We start from the raw sequence: 17,766 nt of genomic DNA on the forward strand, positions 1-17,766 counted from the left end.
GAAAAGACCCTGATGCTGGGAAAGATTGAGGGCAGGAGGAGAAGGGGACGACAGAGGATGAGACGGTTGGATGGCACCACCAACTCGATGGACATGGGTTTGGGTGGACTCCGGGAGTCGGTGATGTACAGGGAGGCCTGCTGTGCTGCGGTTCATGGGGTCACAAAGTGTCAGACACGACTGAGCACTGAACCGAAATGAACAGAAGCAATGAGGCAGGCACGTGGGTGGTGGCCCAGTGGCTGACTCCACCCTTCCACTGCAGGGCGCACCTATTCGATCTCTGGTTGGGGAACTAAGATCCCTTATGCCAAAAAATAAAATAATAATAATAATAATAAATGTCTTTAAAGGTGGGGGGAGGGGAATAAAGCCCCAGAGAGGTACAGAGAACACAGAGGAGGTGCAGTGAGTCTGTTTCATTCATCTCTTTATTTGTGTCTATGGCTTGGTGCCTGGTGATGGGTACGTAAATGAATGAATCAGTCAGCAAATTCCTTTATTTTATTTTTGTTTTTTTGCACACCTTCCGTGTGTCGGGTACCCTTTGTGGTATTCACTGATCTCGGGACTGTCAGAGATGCAAACATAGATGTGTGCTCATGGGGTCAAGCTCTTTCAGGAAGGAATCTCTGATAACCGGAGAGGAGCTAAACATTGAGGGGAGGCGGAGGCGGGGGAGAGGTGGGAGGAGCCCTTCATGAATGACAGGACCTACAAACAAAGCCTTTGAAAGAATGCATCAGGTGAAAGCTGGGAGGGGAATCCTGGCGGAGGGAACAGTCAGGGCAGAGGCTTGAAGGGGAGAGATCAGGCCAAACGTTGGGGTAGTGGGTGGGTGGGTGCTCTGAGCGTGAGTAAAGCACTGGTTCATGGGGAAACTGCTCAAGCGGATGCAGAGGGGCGGAGGGAGGGGAATGGGGTGGCGGGTGTGGGGGGCTGGCCCCAGATCAGAAGCAGCCTTAAGAGCTAGGCTGGAGAGTTTGGATTTGAGGGCAATGAGGAGGCACTGAAGAATTCAGACCAGGGGCGGGGCATGGGTCATTTTGCATTTTTGGAAAGTCATTCTGTCGGCTGGGTGGAGGGGAACAGGGTGAGTGGAGCTGGAGGAAGAGCATGAGTAAAGAGGCCAAGTTTCAAAAAGTCAGAGATGAGGAAGGCTTGAACTCAGGTGGGGATGGGGGCAGAGAGGCAAGAATGAGGCAGAAGGGGCGGGTGATTCCCTGGCGGTCCAGTGATTAAGACTCTGCGCTTCCACTGCGAGGAGTGCAGGCTCGATCCCTCGCTGGGCAATTGAACTAAGAGCCCTTACATGCTGTGGTAGCACAGACAAAAAAATTAAAAAATAATAATAGCAAAAAAGAATAACATAGAATATTCTGAGGATGGAAGGGAAGGGTGGTCCAGAACTGGGTTCCATGTGGAGCATCCCTTGAAGGCTGATTTCTAGGCTACTAGGTCCTCATACAGTAAATAGAACAGGGTTTCCTTCTCAAGTCCACTGAGGAAATCCTAGGACTTTATTTTTTTATTCAACAAATATTTGAGGGCTTATTTTGTCCCATCCGGGGCTTAGGGGGGTGGATACAGCCATATCTAAGGTAGACTCAGCCCCGCCCACCAGGAGCAAATAGAGATAATAGACAAGCAAACAAATGGATAATATAATTTAGAAAATTGGACTGGGGGTGATGTGATAGTTCTTCAGCCTGTCCCACTCTTTGCGACCCCATGGACTGTAGCCTGCCAGGCTCCTCTGTCCATGGGATACTCCAGGCAAGAATACCAGAATGGGTAGCCATTTCCTCCTCCAGGGGATCTTCCGGACCCAGGGATCAAAGCCATGTATCCTGCATTGCAGGCAGATTCTTTACTATCTGAGCCATCAGGGAACCCCTGGAATGGGGTGGGGAGATAAAAGAGGAGGATGAGGTGGCAAGTGACGGGTAAGGCCAGGACAGTTGGGAGTTGGGGGGTGACTAGCAGACCTGTCTGGGGAGGTGATATCAGTGGAGGCTAAAGGGATGAGCAGATAGATGCCAGTTATGTAGAGTCAGGCAGCTGAAACAGCATGTGCAAAGGCCCTGAGGTTGCACGGCTTTCACATGTGCAACTCCCAGCAAGGAAACCAGTGTGGTAGATGTGTGAGAGAGAGCGGGGGTGGGGGGGGCGGTGGAGAGAAGAGGGGGCAGAAAAAGACTAAGAGATGGCTGAAGTCAGACCTGAGGGCTGTGAAGGTCTTGATGAGGAATTGAGACTGCTCCAAGTGTGGTACATGGAGGACATTGAAGAGTTTGAACAGAGGTGCTGTAGAGAATGATTTGGAGTGGAGCAGGAAGGCAAGCAGGGAGTCAAGGAGCAACATGTCTTTGTTGTTCAGGTGAAAAACTGTGGGTTGGCCAAAAAGCTAGTTCTGGTTTTTCCATTGGAAATATCGGAATGAACTTTTTGGCCAACCCAGTATTATTCAGACAGACTTTGGTTCAACATTGCCTTCTGCCAATTGCATATAAAATATTTTAAATGTTATGTGATATCACTTATATGGGGAATCTACAAAATAATGATATAAATGAACTTATTTGCTAAGCGGAAACAGACTCAGATTTCAAAAACAAACTTACCAGAGGGGAAAAGTGGGGAGGGATAAATTAGAAATTTGGGATTAATGTATATAGGTTACTGTACATAAAATAGATAATCTACAAGACCCTACTGCATAGAACAGGGAACTCCACTGTATTCTATAATAATCATATAAAAGAATCTGAAAAAGAATAGGTATATGTATATGTATAACTGAATCACTTTGCTGTACGCTTGAAACTAACACAACATTGTAAATCAATTGTGCATGTGAGCTAAATTCCTTCAGTCCTGTCCAAATCTTTGCTATGGACTGTAGCCCACCAGGCTCCTCTGACCACGGGATTTTCCAGGCAAGAATACTGGAGTGGATTGCCATGCCCTCCTCCAGGGGATCTTCCCAACCCAGGGATCGAACCCAGGTCTCTTATATCTCCTGCATTGGCAGGCAGGTTCTTTACCACTAGTGCCACCTGGGAAGCCCAGACCAACTGTACTCCAATAGAAAATAAAAATTAAATTAAATTTTAAAATTAAAAAAACATTTTAAAAAGTCTTTATTGAATTTGTTACAACATTATTTGTTTTTTTCTTAATATTTTGGTTTTTCTCGCCTCGAGGCATGTGGGATCTTAGCTCCCCTACCAGGTATCGAACCCACACCCCCTGAATAAGAAGGCTGTGTCAACCACCGAACCACCAGGGAAGTCCCTAAAAAACACCTTTTTGTTGAGGTATAACAGCTACCCTGAAAAGTGCACAATGCCCTGGTCATAAGCGCATGACTCAATGAATTTTTACTTATGTGTAACCTTCTCCCCGCACAAGGTATAGAACATTCCTTTCTGCAAAGACATAGTTTCTCACTCTCTACCGCACTGACATTTGGAGTGGGACGTTTCTTTGTTGGGAGGGGCTCTCTTGCGCATTGCAGGCGGTTAACCCTGACCCCAGCCACCACCCACTGGCTGTCAGTAGCACCCACACATCACCTCTCACTTGTTCTGTTCCTTCGATGTTCACACCTCTTGACTATGTTCACCCATTTCCTTCACACCGCATTCCCCATCTCTGGCAACTACCAATCTATTCTCTATTTTTTTTTTTTTTTTGCTTTGTTTTGTTTCAGTTTTTTTTGTTGTTGTTGTTGTTTTTGACCACACCACACAGCATGTGGAACTTCCCTGACCAAGGATTGAACCCATGCCCCCTGCAGTGGAAGGGCAGAGTCTTAACCACTGGATCACAAGGGAAGTCCTGTTCTCTGTATTACTGAATATGGTTTGCTTAGATTTTGTGTGAGATCATACAGTGCTTGTCTTTCTCTGCCTGACATTTCATGTAACATGATACCCTTCAGGTGCATCCATGGTATCACAAATGACAAGATTTCTCCTGTTTATGACTGAGTGATACTCCACTGTCTGTGTGATGCTTTTGTTAATCCATTCATCCGTTGATAGACACTTAAGTTGTTTCCATGTCTTGGCTATTGTGAATAATGGTGCAATGAAAGTGGAGGTGTAGATATTTCTCTGATAGTGATTTTGTTTCCTTTTGATAAATACCCATAAGTGAGATTCCTGGATTCTATAGTAGTTCTATTTTAAATATTTTAAATTAAATATTTTTAATATTTTTAATATTTTAGATTAAATATTATAATGCACCAATTTACATTCTCACCAAGAGTGCATGAGGATTCCCTTTTCTCCATGTTCACACTAGCATTTTTTATCTCTTTTCTTTTTTATAGCAGTTTGTATATACATATATATGTGTGTGTATGCATGTATGTATATATTATATATATGATTTTCTTAAGGTGCTAAACTCTTTATTTTTTATCAAAGTATAATCATTTTACAATATCATGTTAGCTTCAGTTATATAGAACAGCGATTCATATATATATGTATGTATATATATATATTCTTTTTCAGATTATTTTCCCTTATGAAAGTCACTCAGTCATGTCTGACTCTTTGTGACCCCATGGACTGTGGCCTACCAGGCTCCTCTGTCCATGGGATTTTCCAGGCAAGAATACTGGAATGGGTTGCCATTTCCTTCTCCAGGGGATCTTCCCCAGATGATCTTCCCATCCAGGGATCGAATCCAGGTCTTCTGCCTCAGAGGCAGATTCTTTACAGTCTGAGCTATCAGGGAAGCTATTTTTCCCTTATAGGTTCCCTTATAGGTTATTACAAAATGCTGAGTATAGTTCCCAGTGCTAAACAGTAGATCTTTGTTAGTTTTCTGTGTTATATATAGTAGTGTGTGTCTGTTAATACCAACCTCCTAATTTATCCTTGCCCCTCTTTCTTTCCACTCTGATAGCCCTAAGTTTGTTTTCTGTGAGTCTCTTTGTTTTGTATGTAAGTTCATTTGTAATTTTTTTTTTTAGATTCCACATAAAAAGGATATCATACAATATTTGTCTTTGCCTAGCTTACTTCATTTAGTATGATTATCTCTAGGTCTATCCATGTTGTTGCAAATGGCATTATTTCATTCTTTGTTATGGCTCAGTAGTATTCCACTGTATTCATGGACCACATCTTCTCTATCCGTCCCTCTGTTGATGGATGTTTAGGTTGCTTCCATGCCTTGTGTATTGTGAACAGCGCTGCTATGAACTATCTCTTGTCTTTTCAATAACAGCCATCATAAGAGGTTGAGGTGGCATCTCCTTATGGTTTTGATTTGCATTTTTCTGATGATTAGTGATGTTCAGCACCTTTTCTTGTACCTGTTGACCATCTGTATGTCTTCTTTGAGAGTGCGTCTTACTTTGGACAGCCCAGAATGTCCCCCAGACAGTGCCAAATGTCCCCTGGGGGGCATAGTTGCCCTCGATTGAGAACTGCTGCTCTAGAAGTTTCCTTCATACTGCTTTTCCAAACAGTGTCTCCATCCTCAGAACATCATTGACTTCCATCCCCATCCGTTAGTCTTGCATGTTCTTAAACACATTATGAATGGAAACGCAAACTGTGTCACTGCACAGTCTTGTGTGAGTCATAGAACTTTTAAAACATTTATTTATTTATTTGGCTGTATTGAGTCTTAGTTGCAGCACACAGGATCTTTGTTGCATCATGAGAGACCTTCTGTTGTGATGCACCAGTTCTAGTTGCGGCACATGGACTCCAGAGTACCTGGGCGCCACAGGTGCAGTACGTGCCCACAGAGGGCAGGCAGACCTCTGAGAGAAGAGAGTCCAGAGACCTGCCCTCATCTTTCCCTGCTCCCAAGTGGCCCTGCTGACGTAGTTACACATCGTCAGGGGCAGAGAGGGGAATATGGATCCCACTCCATTCTTGTCATGGGTGCAGGAATCGCTAACTTAGGGGAGACAGTTTAGTGATCCATCAACTGCTGAATGGATAAAGGTGTGGTACATATACACAATGGAATACTACTCACCCATAAAAAGGATGAAATAATGCAATTTACAGCAATATGGATAGACCTAGAGATTACCATACTAAGTGAAGTAAATAAAAAAGAAAGACAAATACTATGTATCACTTATATGTGGAATCTAAAACATGACACAAATGAATTTATCTACAAAACAGAAACAGACACACAGACATAGAAAACAGACTTATAGTTGTCAAGGGGAAGGGGTGGGGGAGGGGTGGATTGGGAGATGAGGATTAGCAGATGCAAACTGTTACATTGTATATAGCACGGATAAACAACAAATTCCTGCCGTATGGCATAGGGAACTATATTCAGTAGCTTGGGATAAACCATAATGGAAAAGAACATTAACATCTGAATATATATATGTATGTATATGTCTATGTATACCTGGGCTTCCCTTGTGGCTCAGCTGGTAAAGAATCCGCCTGCAATGTGGGAGACTTCAGTTCAATCCCTGGGTTGGGAAAATCCCCTGAAGAAGGGAATGGCTACCCACTCCAGTATTCTGACCTAGAGAATTCCATGGACTATACCCGTATAGTCCATGTATACCTCTATATATGTATGCAAACCTCTCTATATACATATGTATACCTCTCTATATATGTATACCTCTCTCTAAATATGTATACGTCTCTCTCTATATATATACCTATGTATCAAAATATATATAGATAGATCTATAGATAGATATACATATATAGATATACACATATGTCTAAATATATATCTGAATCACTTTAGAATCACCATTCTATATAGATACATACACATATCTATAGATAGAAATTCATAGATATAGATACAGATAGATATACATACATATGTATATCTAACTATCTATATATCTGAATCACTTTGCTGTACAGTACACATTAACAAGACATTGTAAATCAACTACATTTCAATAAAATAAATTTAAAAAAAGAAAAATGCACACGTCTGTGCTATTCCAACCTACTCATAAATTTTCTGATAACTGAACTGAGGATTATTGTTTTTAATTCAGGTTGAACAAAACCAAAAATTCGGTTCCTCAGTCCTATTAGTCACATTTCAAGTGCTTGGTGGCCACATGTAGCTCGTGGTGAATGACCCTGTTGTGCAGCAAATAGAAAATGAACATTATCCAGAAAGTTCCACTGGACGACAGTGTGACTTTAGATGAGGCTTCTTTGCTTTTTGTTTTTGTTTTGTTGCTGTTTTTTAATCAGTGTCACTGTTGACATCTGGGGTTGGATAATTTATTGTCCAGGGCACTGTAGGATAGTCACCAACAGTAGATACCAGGAGTGGCTCCTCTTTGCCTCATGACAACCAAAGACGACCATTTAATGTTGTCCAGTCACTCAGTCGTGTCGGTCTCTTTGCCCCTTTGACTGTAGCCCGACAGGCTCCTCTGTTCATAGCATTTCCCAAGCAAGAATACTGGAGTGGGTTGTCATTTTCTTCTCCAGGGGAGCTTCCTGACCCAAGGATCGAATCTGCGTCTCCTGCATTGGCAGGCAGTTTCTTTACCACTAAGCTATCAGGAAAGTCCCACAAGATGACTCTAGGCATTGCCAAATGTCCTTGGTGGGTGGGTAGGGGGTGGAGGGAGTGGGGAGTCGAGGGAGGGGAATAGCCCTTAGGTAAGGAGCACCGTTCTTGATGAAAACAGAGGTCAAGCCCTAGCTTTGTTATGTGCTAGATGCATGATTTGGGGCAAATCCCTAAGCCTCAGCTTCTCATCTCTGCAATGGGGCCAATGAGTAGCAAACACCTTAGGGAACTGCTGTGGGAGTGACACCTAGCTTCAGGGTCTTGGTGATGACTGGAAGCCATGCCCAGCATGTAGTAGGTGTTCAATAAACAGTATAGTTGTGGTTACCCATCGTGAACCTAAACCCATAAACCCCTGTGCACCCCTTGAAGAACAGGGCAGTTCCTGGACCCTGAGGCCTCCCAGATGGTGCTCGGGAGTGCTTGTTGTCGTGTCCTGGAGAGACAGAGGATTTAAGTCGTTTAAACAGGACTTCCCTGCTGGTGCAGTGGATAAGAATCCATCGGCTAGTGCACGGGACATGGGTTTGATCCCTGGTCCAGGAAGATTCCACATGCCTCAGAGCAACGAAGCCCGTGCGCCACAAATACTGAAACCCGAGTGTCTAGAGCCAGTGCTCCGCAACAAGAAAAGCCACAGCAATGAGAAGCTCGCACGCTGCAACGAAGAGTAGGCCCCACCTGCCGCAACTAGAGAAAGCTGGCACAAAGCAATGAAGACCCAGCACAGACAAAAATAAATAAATAAATAAATTGCCTAATCAGGAAGAGTTTGAAGAATCTAGGGGTCTGGGGTCTGCTGCCCCTCTGTCACAGATCTTGTTGGTCCTGGTGCTTTTCCAGTACCCAATTTTCCCCTCTGTGGGGTAGGGGGAGCCGAACCCTGTAATCTCCCGCTGGACCCTCTGGCTTGGCCTCTGCTTCTCTGTGATTGTTTTCTTAAGGAAGGAAGGGGGTGCCCAGGCAGACAACCAAGGGAGAGGATTTGGACAAAAGCCAGGCTCCACTTCCTGCTTCCTGCTGCCTCCAGTCTTTGCTATCGCTGTGTCTTCTCCCTGAAACACTCCTTTCTTCATTCCCCAACTACCCTGGCCCAGCTGGCTCCAGCTTCAGGACTTGGTGTATGTGGCACCTCCTCCAGGAAGCCTTCCTTGATTCCCCTGCCCTTTCCCAGTCTGGGACTGATATCTCCAATGGACTTCTTATTTATTTATTTATTTGACTGTGTCAGGTCTTCGTTGCGGCATGTGGGATCTAGTTCCCTGACCAGGGATCTCTAACTTGGGCCCCCTGCATTGGGAGCTCGGAATCTTAACCACTGGGCCACTACAGTGCTTCTGTCAACCCATCTTGATCACTTGTGCATCTTGGCCAGGCTGCATGCCTGAAGGGTATTCAGGGCTCCGAGTGTGTCTGAGCTGAGAACTAGTGGACTGAGATCATCAGGGCAAAAAGGGAGAATAGGTTAGCAGGAAGTTGCATTGAGCATGAAGGACCTGAGTGTGGGAGTGTTCTGATAAGCTCGCCTTGGCTACAGATCCATGGAGTTTGGCTCTGGGTACCAGGGCATCTAAACAACAACAACAACCAGATGCAGGAGAGATGTGAGGTTTTGTGGGGTAGCCCCTACCTGTCACCTTCACACTAGGTGCCTTCCTGTGTCATCCCTGGATGAGAAGATAAACCCACCTGTCTGGCTGTGAGAGGCTTGAGGGGTGGGCCAGGAGGGAGGATGGGGATGTCCTGAGCCCCTGGATGAGGTGGGAGCATGGGGGCCATGGAGGATCACGTACCTAAGGAGGATGCCCCTGGCACAGTCTGTGTTTGGCGGACAGTGGGGGAGAGGCAGTTTTTAGGGGCAGCTGTTGTAACAGTCCAGGCTTGCAGTGATAAGTAACCTTCAAGCCCACATGGTTTTCAAGGAAAGGGCAGAATAATCCCAGGCCAGCCCCTGCTGGTTTTCTCTGCCCCTGGGGGCTGCTGAATGGCTTAGCTACAGCCTCCTTGCTGGCCGTGTGGGTCCTAGAGGGGTCCAGGAGTGGCACAGGGCGGTTCTGCAGGGCTCCCCAAGGGTACACCAAGTCCAGCCCTCCACTCCCCCAGCAGCCAGAGTGTTCTCACATGGGAATGCAATCTCCCGTCCACTCCCACACATTCCAAAACCGTTTGAGCCAGCCGTGCCTCCCCCGGGGAAGGTCCACCCGGCTCAGTCTGGTAGTGCCAGCTTCTGAGCAGGAAGTTGTCAGCCAGGTAAAACCCAGGGGGCTTGAAAGATTAGGACAGACCTATGCCCAGACCTCTGTTTGCCTTTAAGCCCAGCCAGATGGCCACTTCAGGACATCTCTTGGTTTGGCAGCAGGCTTTTCAGGAGCCAGGCTTTGTCTGGTGTATGGAGGGCCCATGTGCCCCTCTTCACAGAGGGTACTGATGCCAAAACCTCAGCTTCTCTGTACACCAGTGTTGAATCAAATATCAGAGACGAGTTCAGGGGGAAGTAGAAAAGCAGATTTTTATTGCTTTGCCAAGCAAAGGGGGACACAGCGGGCACATGCCCTCAAAAACCACGTGTTCTCTCTTGGGGAAGATTGTGCTGTGTGTTAGTCAGTTGTATCCGACGTTTTGCAACCCTATGGACTGTAGCGGACCAGGCTCCTCTGTCCATGGAATTCTCCAGGCAAGAATACTGCAGTGGGTTGCCATGCCCTCCTCCAGGGGATCTTCATGACCCAGAGATGGAGCCCGCATCTCCAGCTTTGGCTGGTGGATTCTTTATCTCTGAGCCACCAGAAGGGAGAGGTTTTATAGTAATTGTTCAAAGAGGGCATGATCAGCTTGTGGATATTCTTCTGAGGGGTCCGTGGTGAGGTAAGTAGGAGTCAGCATCATCAACGTTCAAGTTCAACAGGTCTGAGGTCTACATGCTTGTGGGCAGCATACCATTATTAATCATTAGCTTCTCCCACCTGGAGGGGCTTTCAGTTTCTGCAAAAGAGCTCAAAGATATTGTGTGTATTCATTAATGGGGAATCAGGACCTTGCCCCAAGGCTGCTCTTGACTGTTAGTTTCTCCCTGGTCTTACACCCCATCCCTTCCCTAATTAACAACTGCTTGAATCTGCCCCCCTTGGAACTCAGGGAAGGTCTTAGCGGCTGAATGGTTAGTTTCCTATAATTAAAGAAATAGAGGTGTGGGACACAGAACGAGCTTGTGCCCAGGAGCCCCACAGGGCCTTGCACAATATCAGTATCAGTCTGCAGGCGTTAGTCATCACGAGGGCGCTGAATAAAGCCAGCTGACCTTTGCCAACCACAGAACCACTGCTTCCCCCTAGGGCAAGCCCTGCCCCTCTTGGGAAGTTCAGCAAGGCGTGTCCTCACCATCCTCCCAGGAGCCTGGCCGGGCTGGGCTGGGTTCAGTCACTGGGGCTCGTTCGGGGTGTGAGGAGCACTGCCCAGGCGGGTGGGCAGGAGGGTGGACAGGAGCATGGGCAGGGAAGACCCTGCACGCCCAGGGCGCCATCGGCGAGGGCACCTGGTGGCTCTGACCGTGAGCCTCTTCCTCACCTGCTGGCCAGGTAAGCCGGGCTGGGTTGGGGTCAGCGGAGGAGGCAGATACACACCTGGAGGAGAGAGGGAGAGATGTGACAGGTGCCTTCCCGAGCCCCCTCGGGGGCAGTCCGCAGAGGGCTTCTGCTTTTTTGGCAAAGGCCTCCATCACACTCAGCCAGGTGGGGCTGGTTTTCCACGCTGACTGAAGGAGACGTCACAGAATGGCTACAGTGGGAATTAAATATTGCAGGGTCAGAGATGGCCAGGTATTCCTCCTTTCACTGGCTCACTGACACGTTCATTTCCTAGGGCATTTTTTTTTTATTGGAGTATAGTTGATTTACAGGTTTCCCTGGTAGCTCAGATGGTGAAGAATCTGCCTGCAATGCGGGAGGCCTGGGTTCAGTCCCTGAGTTGGGAAGATCCCCTGGAGGAGGGCAGGGCAACCCACTCCAGTATTCTTGCCTGGAGAATCCCCATAGACAGAGGAGCCTGGTTGGCTGCAGTCCATGGGGTCCCAAGAAGTCAGACACTACTGAACAGCTAAGCAGATAGTGGATTTGAAATGTTGTGTTAGTGTCAGATGTAAGCAAACTGATTCAGTAATATATGTACATATATTCCTTCTTTTTTTAGATTTTCTCATACAGGTTATCACAGAATATAGAGTAGAGTTCCGTGTGCTGTATAGTAGGTCCTTATTGGTTATACATCTGGGTTTTTGTTTCTTTTTTTATGATGAGTTTTATTTTATTTTATATTTTCTGACAGAGCCACGTAGTATTCGGGGATCTTAGTTCCCCGATCAGGGATCAAACCCATGCCCCGTGCATTGGGAACCTGGAGTCTTAAGCACTGGGCAGCAAGGGAAGTTCCAATTTTTTTGTTTTTTTTTGTTGTTGTTGTTTTATTGACACCTCTGATTTCAGCACCTGTGCTCAGCTCTCAGATAGGAAATGAGCAAGTCACAGCCCCAGGTTTGCAGGAACTCCAGGCTGGTGGGCAAGACAGAGGGATGCCCAGTCTCTCTTGGTACAAAGTTGAGCAAGAGCTTTGCCAACTTTGTGAGGAGTGGGGGCATCCTTTTTCCCCCATTCTCAGGGGCTCAGTCCCCAGACAATGGCAGCCTGGAAGCCATCCAGGGTGGGTGGGCCACCTCCTAATTCCTCCCCGACTCAAGCCTCACTCTCTACAGCTTCTGGACCAGGTGGAGAGGGCGCCCCAGCCCCCAGCCCTGAGTCACCCAGGGCAGCTCTGGGCCCCGGAAAAGCTTTGCGGTTGGACGCCATTGAAAGGCACCCACACAATGGCCTGAATGGTGGGCGGGTTTGTACTGGACAATTCCACCACCTCTGATGGGGCGTGTCCCCTTGAGCTGTCCCCAAAGCACGTCACCACAAACAGAAGCTGTTTAACTGTTTTTGACCCCGAGGCTCCCTCAGAGTCAGATGCTGAGGACCCTGTGAATGCAGCGGGCTCTTGCTCCCACCCCAAGGAGGGCTGGTTGCCTGGACTAAGGGTTGACATCCCTCCCCAATTACCCATCAATTCCACGGTAAACAGGAAATCTGTTGGGGAGGGGTTCCCCTGGCAGGTCAATTCAGACACCTTTCAGGACTCTTCACTTTAATTCTGGAAAAGACTCCCTCGATTCCTGGGCAGAGATGAAATGAAATGTAAATCCGGCACTGACAGGCTATGTGTCCTTGGGCCTGATGCCTAACCTCTCTGAGTTTCTATCTCCCTAAAGGGTAATTTTAAAAATTCCAGAGCTGGTGGAGATCCATTCTCCTCTCACCTCTCCCTCCACCCTAGACCCCATATGATGAATCTTCTTCAACATCTTCATCCTATACATTTCCCCTCCTTGACCATGTGGCTGAAACCTGACAAGATCCCAGAGGCCCACAGTAATCATCATTTTCTATTGTGGACCTACTGTGTGCCAGGGCTTTCACCTGCGTTCTCTGGATTGAGCTTGCATGGGTGAGAGTAGGGGCACATTGCCTCCCATTTTACGGAAGAGAAAACAGGCTCAGAGAGATTGAGCCCTTTGTTTAAAGCCACACAGCAAGCACTCAGTGCTCCGTGGCAACCTAAATGGGAAGGAAATCCAAAAAAGGGGATATATGTGTATGTATGGGCTTCCCAGGTGGTGCTGGTGATAGAGAACCTGCCTGCCAATGCAGGAAACCCAGGAGACCTGGGTTTGATCCCTGGGTCGGGGAAGGTCCCCTGGAGAAGGGAATGGCAACCCACTCCAGTATTCCTGCCTGGAGAATCCCCTGGACAGAGGAGCCTGGCAGGCTACAGTCCATGGGGTTGCAGAGAGTCAGGCACAACTGAAGTGACTTAGCACGCACGCACACATATGTATATGCACAGCTGATTCATTTTGCTGTACGATGGTAACTAGCATGGCATGATAAAGCAAGTATTTTGTTGTTGTTCAGTCACTAAGTCATGGCCAACTCTTTGTGACCCCATGGACTGCAGCACACCAGGCTTCCCTGTCCTTCACAGTCTTCCAGAGTTTGCTCAATTTCATGTCCACTGAGTCGATGATGCTGTCTAACCATCTGTTCCCTGTCACTCCCTTCTCCTATTGCCCTCAATATTTTCCAGCATCAGGGTCTTTCCAATGAGTTGGCTCTTTGCATCAGGTTAAAAAAATTTTTTTAACAAGTGAGGGAAGGGATCCGAACCCCCATTTCTGGATGATTCCTAAGCCCTGTACTTCACCCCCTGCCTGGAAAAGACTGAGGGTGAGGAGTCTCCTCTTCTGGCTATTTCCTGGCCCTTGGGTCCCCCCATCCCATAGGGTAAACAGCAACTGCCCTTCACCACCCCTCTGTCAATGTAAAAAATACTCACAATTTAAAAGTTGAGAATTACGTTTTATTTGGTGGAAACTTTTAGGACTTCTAGCCCAGGAGTCAGTATCTCAAGTAACCCTGAGAAGCGAGGGGAGGAGCCAGGTTATATAAACGTTTTGCAACAAAGAGCAGGTAGTCTGAACATCAAAAGATGATTGTTAATTAAAGAAAACCAGTGTCTCTGGTGGTCCGGGGATTGAGACCCCACATTCCCAGTGTAGTGGGTATGGGTTCCATCCCTGGTCAGGGAAGTAGGATCCCACATGTTGCAAGGGACAGCCACAAAACAAAGATAGAAATACAGAAGGAAAACCAGATAGCCCAAGTTAAGGAATTTAGTGCCTTTCTAAGTACAGGAAGATGCAAGAGTCTGGATTCAATGAAATTGTTCCTTTCATATGCACCTCAGCTGTCTAGGGGCCAATATCCTGGCTTCCCAGGTGGTGCGATGGTAGAGAATCCACCTGCCAATGCAGGAGATGCAGCAGATATGGGTCTGATACCTAGGTCAGGAAGGTCCCCTGGAGGAGGGCATGGCAACCCACTCCAGTATTTTTGCTTTAGAAATCCCATAGACAGAGGAGCCTGGTGGGCTACAGTCCATGGGGTCACAAAGAGTCGGACACAACTTAGTGACTAAACAACAACAACTGTACATCCCACCAGCCCGCCTAGATGGAGTTTTCACCCTTTTCTTTCATGTCTGGTTTCTAGGGGTATCCTCACTCTCCCCATGAGAGGGGGTCTTCATTCTCCTCAGTCTGAGAGGTCCCCCTTTCCCTCACATTAAGGGTCCCTGTGCGTCTTCACTCTATTGGGGAGGTCCTCACCTCTTTACTCAACACTATTACACAGTGATTCATTCATTCATTTGTTCGATGACAATTTATTGAACACCTACTGTGTGCCAGGCACTGTTCTGGCCTTGGGGATGCAGTTGTGAGCAACACAAAGATCCCTGCTCAGTAGACATTCCAGCAAGGGAGACAGATCAAAACCCATAACAACAGTAAATAAATCATGTATTTAAGTATTAAGAGGGGCTTTCCCAATGGCTCAGTGAATAAAGAATCTGCCTGCCATGCAGGACACACAGGAGATAAGGATTTGATTCCTGGGTCAGGAAGATCCCTTGGAGATGGAAATGGCAACCCACTCCAGTATTCTTGCCTGGAGAATCCCATGGACTGAGGAGCCTGGAAGCCTGCCGTCCAAAGGGTGGCAAAGAGTTGGACGTGATGAGCAACTAGTCACACACAAGTATTAAAATGGTGATAAGGAAAAGAGATTTTGGACAGAGAATCTGGGGTGCTGGAGTGTGTTGGGGTGGGTTGCTTTCATCAGTAGGGCAAGGTGAGGGGAAGCCTCCTGTGGGTCAATGAACTAACGGATCCCAGTAAAACTCTGTGCAACCCAGAGGCAGGTGGGCTCTGATGTTATTTGTGCTTTAAAAAGGGGGAAACTGAGGCTCCATGGAGTGAGTGGGGCAGGACCAGCATGAAATCCAGAACTCCAGGACTTGAGTTCTGGCTGTGTGTGTGCACTTGTGTAAGTGTGATATGTATGTGAGACAGTGTGTGTGAGTCAGGGAGAGAGCCAAACAAGCTCTTTTTTCTTATGAGGGGTCCTCTCCTTTTTTTTTAAAAAAAAAAAGCAAGTTATTTATTTATTTTTGCCTAGGCTGGGTCTTCATAGCTGCAAGAGCTTTTCTCTAGTGTGTTGTGCAGACTTCTCATTGCAGTGCCTTCTCTCATTGTGGAGCACAAGCTGTAGGGAGCATGGGCTTTAGTAGTTATGGCTCCTGGGCTCTAGAGCACAGGCTCAGTGGTTGTGGCACCTGGGGATCTTCCCAGACCAGGGATTGAACCTGTGGCCCTGACACTGGCAGGTGGATTCTTTACCAGGTGGGAGCCCTGATGGGTCCTCTTCTTTCTCTTCTGACAGCATGTCCTGACTTTTCTCAGGGAGGGAGAGGAGCCCTTAGATCTCTCCTCCCAGGGAAGGTAGGACTTCAGTTGGCGCTGAAACCCCCAAAGGACCCCTACCCAACCAGCAGTCCCTTGGGGGTGCAGGGTAGGCCAGCAAGGCAGGGTAGGACCAAGGAACTCAGGCCACTACCTGAGGCCCCTCCTGAGGGTAGGGCTGGGCTTGGCATTTCCTCTGCTCTCCAGGCTGGGCTTCACCTCCTTGTGCCCCCACCTTGGGTCCTTGCCCGGGAGGAGACATCCTAGAAGCTGCCCTGGCTGGTGTGGCCCCATACATTTGTGGAGCCAGACCTCTCAACAGTCAAGGGAACAGACACTGAAGTTGAGCAGGTCATCCTGACCAGTCTCATTCATCTCCATTGGACCAGCCAGCCACTTGCAATATCTGTTCTGGGACAGCCATCCTTTGGGCACCCAGTTTTGGGACTCCCCAAGAGAGCTGGGCCATAAAGAAGGCTGAGGGCCAAAGAATGGATGCTTTTGAAATGTGGTGGTGGAGAAGACTCTTGAGAGTCCCTTGGACAGCAAGGAGATCAAACCAGTCCATCCTAAAGGAAATCAGTCCTGAATGTTCATTGGAAAGACTGATGCTGAAGCTCAAATTCCAATGCTGTGGCCATCTGATGCAAAGAGCCATTTCATTGGAAAAGACCCTGATGCTGGGAAAGATTGAGGGAAGGAGGAAAAGAGGGCAAGATGGATGGATGGCATGACCAATTCAATGGACTTAAGTTTCAGCAAGCTCCAAGAGATGGTGAAGGATAGGGAAGCCTGGAGTGCTGCAGTCCATGGGGTCCCAGAGTTGCACATGATTTAGCAACTAAGCAACAAGATACAGTGAATCTGACCCCTGCTCCCCATCACTGATTCTTTTTTTTAACTTTAGTTATTCATTTTTGGCTGCACTGGGTCTTTGTTGCTTCTCAAGGACTTTCTCTAGTTGGGGTGCTCAGGCTTCTCATTGCAGTGTCTTCTCTTGTTGCAGAGTATAAGCTCTAGATGTGCGGGCTTCAGTAGTTGTGACACACAGGCTTAGTTGCTCTGAGGCATGTGGGAACTTCCTTGCCTGTGTCCCCTGCATTGGCAGGCAGATTCCTGATCACTAGGCAACCAGGGAAGCTGCCCATCATTGATTCTTATTCTGATTCCCACTTCTCTGGTTCTGACCCACTCCCTAACAGTACTCTGATCCCATTTACATCCTCCTCCTAACAATAATAATAACAACATTCTGATAAGTGCTGTGCTAAAATGAGTCATGGTAATAATAATAGTTTTCCATTATTTTTATGATTCTATTTTATTTTACATTTTTAAATTTTAATTCACATCCAGTCCACTGTCTTTGGTGAATTTTGACAAATTATACTCATACAACAATCAAAAGCAATATATGCCAGACAATGGGATTTTTTATTTATTTAATAAATGTATTTATTTAAAGCTGGGCACAGGCTTTTTCTAGCTGTGGCAAGTGGGGGCTACTCTCTAGTTGTGGTGTATGGGATTCTCATTGCAGTGGCTTCTCTTGAAGCCACCCACAAGCTCTAGGATGTGTGGGCTCAGTAGTCTGGCACACGGGTTTAGTTGCCCAACAGCATATGGAATCTTCCCCGACCAGGGATCGAACCTGTGTCTCCGGCATTGGTAGGCAGACTCTTAACCACTGGACCACCAGGGAAGTCCCAGACACTATTTTAAGCCCTTTACATAGATTATTTCATTTAATCCTCTTAGTGGCCTGATGATGTACATACCCTTATCACTTCCACATTGCAGATAAGGAAATTGAA

General features: G+C 47.1%; 1 protein-coding gene across 1 annotated transcript in view; it reads left to right on the forward strand.

The window, feature by feature from the left end:
• Nucleotides 1-11,007: 11,007 nt before the first annotated feature.
• Nucleotides 11,008-17,766, forward strand: part of LOC122440464 (mucin-16-like) — a 115,078-nt gene continuing 108,319 nt past the window's right edge. The window contains 1 exon segment of the mRNA XM_043466761.1: nucleotides 11,008-11,138. Coding sequence (XP_043322696.1) covers nucleotides 11,048-11,138 — 91 coding nt within the window. The 5' untranslated portion in view covers nucleotides 11,008-11,047.

The sequence above is a fragment of the Cervus canadensis genome, chromosome 4 (genome assembly GCF_019320065.1).
Source record: "Cervus canadensis isolate Bull #8, Minnesota chromosome 4, ASM1932006v1, whole genome shotgun sequence".
Taxonomy (NCBI): domain Eukaryota; kingdom Metazoa; phylum Chordata; class Mammalia; order Artiodactyla; family Cervidae; genus Cervus; species Cervus canadensis.